General features: G+C 52.7%; 1 protein-coding gene across 3 annotated transcripts in view; it reads right to left on the minus strand.

Moving 5' to 3' along the window:
* Positions 1 to 5,481, minus strand: part of Cdc42bpb (CDC42 binding protein kinase beta) — an 86,342-nt gene extending 80,861 nt beyond the window's left edge. For 2 of the 3 annotated variants that reach the window (XR_001780447.2, XM_006515763.3), the window contains exon 1: positions 3,265 to 5,481. Coding sequence is in view for 2 of the 3 variants with exons in the window: in XM_006515763.3 (XP_006515826.1) it covers positions 3,265 to 3,439 (175 nt within the window). In the remaining variant the exon portion in view is untranslated. The remainder of the gene's footprint in view (positions 1 to 3,264) is intronic. The other variant, NM_183016.2, reaches the window with a different exon arrangement.
* Between the last annotated feature and the right edge of the window lie 519 nt (positions 5,482 to 6,000).

Genomic DNA, 6,000 nt, shown 5'->3' on the forward strand with positions numbered 1-6,000 from the left:
TTTTCATGTTCCACAAACAACGTATCCACAGAAATCATAAGCCACTTGGCATTTCGAGATACTTAGTGCCATCCAGTCTTAGAACGTATGGTCACACTGGTGGTGAGAAAGAGCATTTAGAGCGATGGGTGAAGTGACTTAAAAGTGCTGGCCACCAAGCCTGACCACCATGCCCAGGACGCTCATGGCAGAGAGTGCCCACTCCCACTAGATGCCACACATGCACTACAGTACACATGCCTGTGCACACACAGATTTTTTTTTTTTAAAGCAGCTTGAGAAATGACTCAGATATAAAGAGCACTGGCTGCTCTTCTAGAGGACCCAGGTTCAATTCCCAGTACCCAAGGGACAACTCACACCTGTCTGCAAAGCCAGTCCCAGGGCTTCTGATACCCTTTTCTGGTCTCTGAGGGTACTGCAGTGCATGGGGTGCGTGTATGTGCACACAGAGGAAACACTCATGCATGAAAAAACGAGAAGAGAAATGTTATTAAAGAAAGAAAAGAAACCTGCTTGCTAGGAGTAATGTCACACACCTTCAGTCCCGGCACTCAGGAGGCAGAGGCAGGCAGACCTCTGAGTTCAACCTTGTCTACACAGAGGAAACCCTGTCTTGAATAAACAAAAGAAAGAAGAGAAGGAAGAGGAGGAGGAAGACGAGGAGGAGGAGGAGAAGAAAGAGGGGAGAAAGCTACAAGGAATTAACCAAAAGGATAAAAAAGCTTAACTCTATTCACTAAAGGGTTAAACACCCCAAGAGAAGATGCCCAGGACAGAGGCCTGCACTGGGGCCAGCTGGGGTTCCAAGCAGAGACGCTTTCAAAGATTACACTTGAGCTAGGAAAAAAACCTCCGTATGTGAAAACACATTTTTATAGAGAGAAAAAGACAAAGAGAAAAGACAGCACGTTGGGGTGTCTGTATTTATTACCATTTGCCAGTGGAAACTTTAAAGTGTTTCATATGCTGCGCTTCAAACAGCTTCTAATTTCCATTTTAAGAAACACACATACAAGGCACGGTATTTCCAACTTTTAATCACGGCCTGGAATTTCACGGAGGAAACCAATCAGATGATAAACATAACCAAAGGCAAGGTGAGGACCGCCCTGCAGTGCCTCATCCAACACAAACACGGCGGCCACAGGGAACCGGGAAAGACCTTTCAACTTAGAAACTTTTTATTACTTTTATTTTCCAAATTTCTCAAAGATTTCCCTTCAGTTTCTTCAGGGCCGAGTTGGCTGTTTCCCTTCCTAAGTTCCACAGACCTGCCTGCTGGTCACTAGAGACTTGCCAAGACCTGTGTGGTGACAAACTGGCTCTCAGAGACTCCCAAACAGGCGGGATGAAGTTAGGTTAGTGCTCTAGAATGGTCTTATTGAGAAGAGCATTCTTTGTCTTGTCACCAAACACCTACACAGTGACTACACGTGTGTCTTTACTGGTAACACACCACTTCAAGGTTACAACAGCACACACAGGGACATATGTAAGAGGGCCTGGCAGTCTAAACAGTGGTACTATTTCATTAAAATTTTATCTTGTATTTAAGACCATTCTGTTCTATAATTTGTTTTTTGTTGTTCAGGGACACTCTCTCTTAGATACCCCATGCTGGGCTTCAAAGTCACAATGTAGCTGAGGCTAACCTTCAATACTTAGCCTCCTGTCTCTGCCTCCCGAATGCCGGGATTACAGCTGGGTGCCATCACAGCTGGGTTGCTCTTAATTAAAAGCTTAGAGTAGGAACTAAGAGGATAATTTATTTGTAATCACAATTTCCAAGAGACAAAACACAATTTTAAAACTATGTCTACACGACAGCACGCAGCTTCTGTTTAGATTTGGAAAGGTCAAATATTACAAAATCTGCCCTCCCTCTCCTCAAGCAGAGCAGAGCGACGTATCTATCCCTCGCGCAGGGCACCCAGCTGAACCTGACTGCGGAACTGCCTCGATCGCAAGATCCAGTGCTAAGAATGGCAAACCCAATGTTGAGAAGTCTCAGATTGCAGCGTGCACTAAAGACCTCACTTTCAAAGCAACTCTGTGAAATCAGTTCACTATCCAACTGGAAATCGTGTCACTGCTAAGTCTCCGGAGAGCCAGTGCTCTCAAGGAAGGGCTCAGTCCTCTGTGTGACCAAGAGCAGAGAGAGGCCCCTCACAACAAAGCCCCCACACCTCCCCTAGCTGCTCTCAAGCAGCTGCAGCAACATCTCACGGAATAGCAACCAGGCAGAAGCCCTCTAAAACTGAGGGACAATGAAGTTCTACACACAGCTCTAGATTTCGGTTAGAGGAGGAGGCCTGCATGTGGAACACATTTGTTTCCTCCTGTAAATATCAACCTTATCTGTCCGGAAGATTAGAAATGACTGGTTCAAACTGCACAGTCTTAGCCCAATGACGAAAGCAACCAAGGACAAGATTTACAGAGCTGGACCTGAACCTAAATCACACTTCCTCCTCCTTAGTCCTTGTGAGGGAACTGAGGGTCTTAAGGGGAAATTACTGTCCGGGTTGGTTGAAACCTTACACTGTAGCCTGTCTTGAGAACTGTCAATGAATGACTTAATCAAGCATTCGTCCTAATAAAGCACAATAGATCATCCGATCTATGATTACTGCATTAGATCCCTAGATGAACCGAATACCCAAGATCAGATGTATAAGTTTTTAAGTGACAGTTCTAGCTGTCACACACACCCCGAAATATCACCAGTCTGACACGGTTACAATTAGGGAGTCGGGGGTTGGGGGTGTTGGGGGAGGGTTCTTGTATTTTATATAAAACCTTTAACAGTTAAAAACTGCTCGGACGTGCTAAAAGAAAGGGATATTCAAGCCGTGGACATCAAGGGGAGGTGGACAGGCTGTCACCTGGGTGGAGTCCTAGGGGCTGGGCTGTGGAACGAAGCCTTCGGAAGGCCCACCGAGCAGGGGCGGGTGGTGAGGAGGTGCAAAAGGCACAGAGGCTGCCCTCCCACCCGGTAGAGTCTAGGGCTAGGAGGGGTAGCTCCAGGCTCGACTCTGGACCCCAAAGGCTAGTCCGGGGCGGGGGCAGGGCGGATATCCCAGGGAGCGCTGCAGGAAATGATATCCAGACTGGGAGGGTGGGTCTAGGAAGCGGCCAGGGCGATGGCCGGGAGTGGGGGGAGTGCAAACGGAGGATGTGGCTCCGGAGCGCAGAACCAGGGAGGCCCGGCGCGGGTGCGAGCAGTGAGAGGCGCAGGGGGGCGAGCGGCACCTTACTCACCCCACTCGAGGAACTCCGCCACATACTTGTCGCGGCGCAGCGCCGAGTGGCTGCACTCGGTGTAAAGGCACACCAGCACGTCCAGCAGCGTCTCCACGCTCAGGGCGCTATCGTTGCGCCACGGCCCGTCCAGGAGCAGCTGCTCCAGCTTCTTGAGCCGCACCTTGGCCGACATGGTGCCGCGCGGCCCGCTCCCCACGCGCCGGCCTCTCTCCGTCCGTGCGCCCCGGCGTCAGAGCCAGCACTCCCCGGCCCGGCGGCCGCGCACCCCGGCGTCCAGTAGCCGCACAGTCCTTGTCGTCGCAGCCCGGCCTAGGCCGACATCTTGGGCTCCGTCCCGGCGGCACCGAGTCTGGGGCACCGGGCCCCGCGGGTCCATGGGCCGGTCTCCTCCCCTAGGCGCCGCCCGCACGCCGTCCCCGCCCTCGGCGCCTGGCCGCGCCCTCGCGCGCGCCGTCACCGACCCGGACCGCGGCGGAGCCCAGCACCGCGTACACCCGGCCGGCGCCCGAGCCCCGACCTCAGCCCGGCCAGCCGCCCAGCCCGCGACCTGCAAGCCAACCAGGGCGCGGCCAGCGCGGCGCAGCCAACCACCGCGGGGCCGATCGCCGCCGCGCTGACCTCAGCGCGACGCCCCGCCCTCGGCCCGCGGCGATCCTCCGCTCTTTGGGCCTCGCGGTTCGCCGTAGGGACGGTGTGGGGCGGGGTACCCAGTGCGAAACCGAGATTGCGGGTGGCGCACGCGCACAGGAGCGCGGGCGGGGCGCCCAGCCGCGCTGTGTGCGCCCTGGGTCCCATAGTTCGGCTCTGTTCCCGATCCTCGGGACCGACCCTCGTGGCCTAGCGAGGCAGCTGTCCGGCGCGACCCCCGGGTCATTACTGCTGGGTTTCGGTTGAGCTCGTCTGAGCTGTGAACCGACAGTGCTCTGGGTCCCAGTGCGCACGGGAGACGCGGGCGGGGCACCTGCCGGGAGGCTCCGGGGTCCGCTGGACGCGCGCTCCCCACTGGGCACGCGCCGCTGGGGATGCGCAGTGCCCTGTCTCATCGGTTCAGAGTCTACCCCGTGACTGATTATTAGGGTGTCGACCTGGTGGGGAGTAGACTGTTGTCTCCAGGCGAGTCGCCGCTTTCACTCAGTTGGACGGCTCAGAAGGTTGATGTAAAACATCCCTTATGACATCCCCAACCTCCGCAGAGGAGGAGCCCTTTGTGGACCCCAAGGTTGCTTCAAAAGAATGGGGGCTTGTGGTGCAGCAGAGGCGGGGCAGGTGGGGTTTGGAAGCCGGAAGCTGAGAGGAGCCTGAGGCAAAGCGCAGGGTGGAAAGCCGAATGGCGACTCCAGCAGGAAGCGACTGAAGAGTCCCTGCCTGCTGGGAATGATGTATGACTTGGTTGGGGTTACGAAGCACACACATAAGCCTCCAAACTGCCCTCAAAATTCACGCGCGTCAGTATGTGTGTGTATCTAACTTAGTTTTTAAGACGCAGGCAAAATAGCCCGGTATTGTAGGTTGGATAGAGCGAACCCTTGTCAGATCTTTATTATTGTGAAGGAATCTATACACATATAAAGTATATTCACGAGTTACTGCATGTGTGTGATGCCCAGTTGTTTAAACTTAAAAATTAAAGCCCAAGAGAATCATCCTACCCAAAACTAAAGTCTGAGCAGCCAACTGCATTTTTTTTTCCTTGACAGCCCTCTTGCTTTTTCTTTGTCCCGTAAGCTTGCCCACGAGAGTGTCTTCTTTGGCTGGCCCTGTCACACTTCCAGCCACTCCCAACGGACAACTCTGAGTCCCTTCTCTGATTGCATGCTGCTGGACTATTTAATCCCTCCAAATTAGGACTTTGCCCTTGCACCCCGGTACCAGTCTGAGGTGCCCAACCCAACTGCCTTCAGTGCGTCTGCTCATCCCAGATCTGTTTCCGCACTGCCTTTTAGGACGCCGTCCACCCCTGGGACAGATCAGACCCAGGTGTACTCTGTAAGCTTCCTTTGAACTTGAAACAGTGAGTATACTTGCGTGGTGGCACATGCCTTTAATCTCAGCACTCGGGAGGCAGAGGCAGGCGGATCTCTGAGTTCGAGGCCAGCCTGGTTTACAAAGTGAGTTCCAGGACAGCCAAGGCTATACAGAGAAAACCCTGTCTCTGAGAAAGAAAGAAAGAAAGAAAGAAAGAAAGAAAGAAAGAAAGAAAGAAAGAAAGAAAGAAAGAAAGCTTTCTGTAGTCAATTTCCTCTTGTGCATTTTAGTCAGTTTGGGAAAGGATTTGAGTTGCCACCCGGGAAGCCCTTTGCTCACTTGCCCTGTTCATAACTACTTTTACTTTGGTGCCTGCTTTTGGAGCATGAGGGCTAATATTTTAGAAAACAGAAAGTCTGTGACCAACAAGTTGAAGGGTGAGAGGCTTGGGTGCTGGCTCTTGCCTGAGGAAGCCTAGCTATGTATCTTCTATGTATGGCATCCATGAGAGCCCACCATGTCCTTACAGTAAACAGCTTTTAGATCAACACGCCAACCCTACTCCAAGCTAGCCTATCCCAACACCTCAAAATGTTCACAACACAGTCACTTCAAGCCACAAGCAAAGACTTGGTCCAGAGTTGGGGACAGGTTGATAATCTACCTAGGCAGTCTGGAGGGATTAGCCCTCAGATCCTGAGAATTCCACATCTGCATAGATGATGTCTAAACAAATGAGGGTGGCTCTGTGCCAGTGCAACTTTATTT

This window comes from Mus musculus, chromosome 12, assembly GCF_000001635.26.
Source record: "Mus musculus strain C57BL/6J chromosome 12, GRCm38.p6 C57BL/6J".
Classification (NCBI taxonomy): Eukaryota; Metazoa; Chordata; class Mammalia; order Rodentia; family Muridae; genus Mus; species Mus musculus.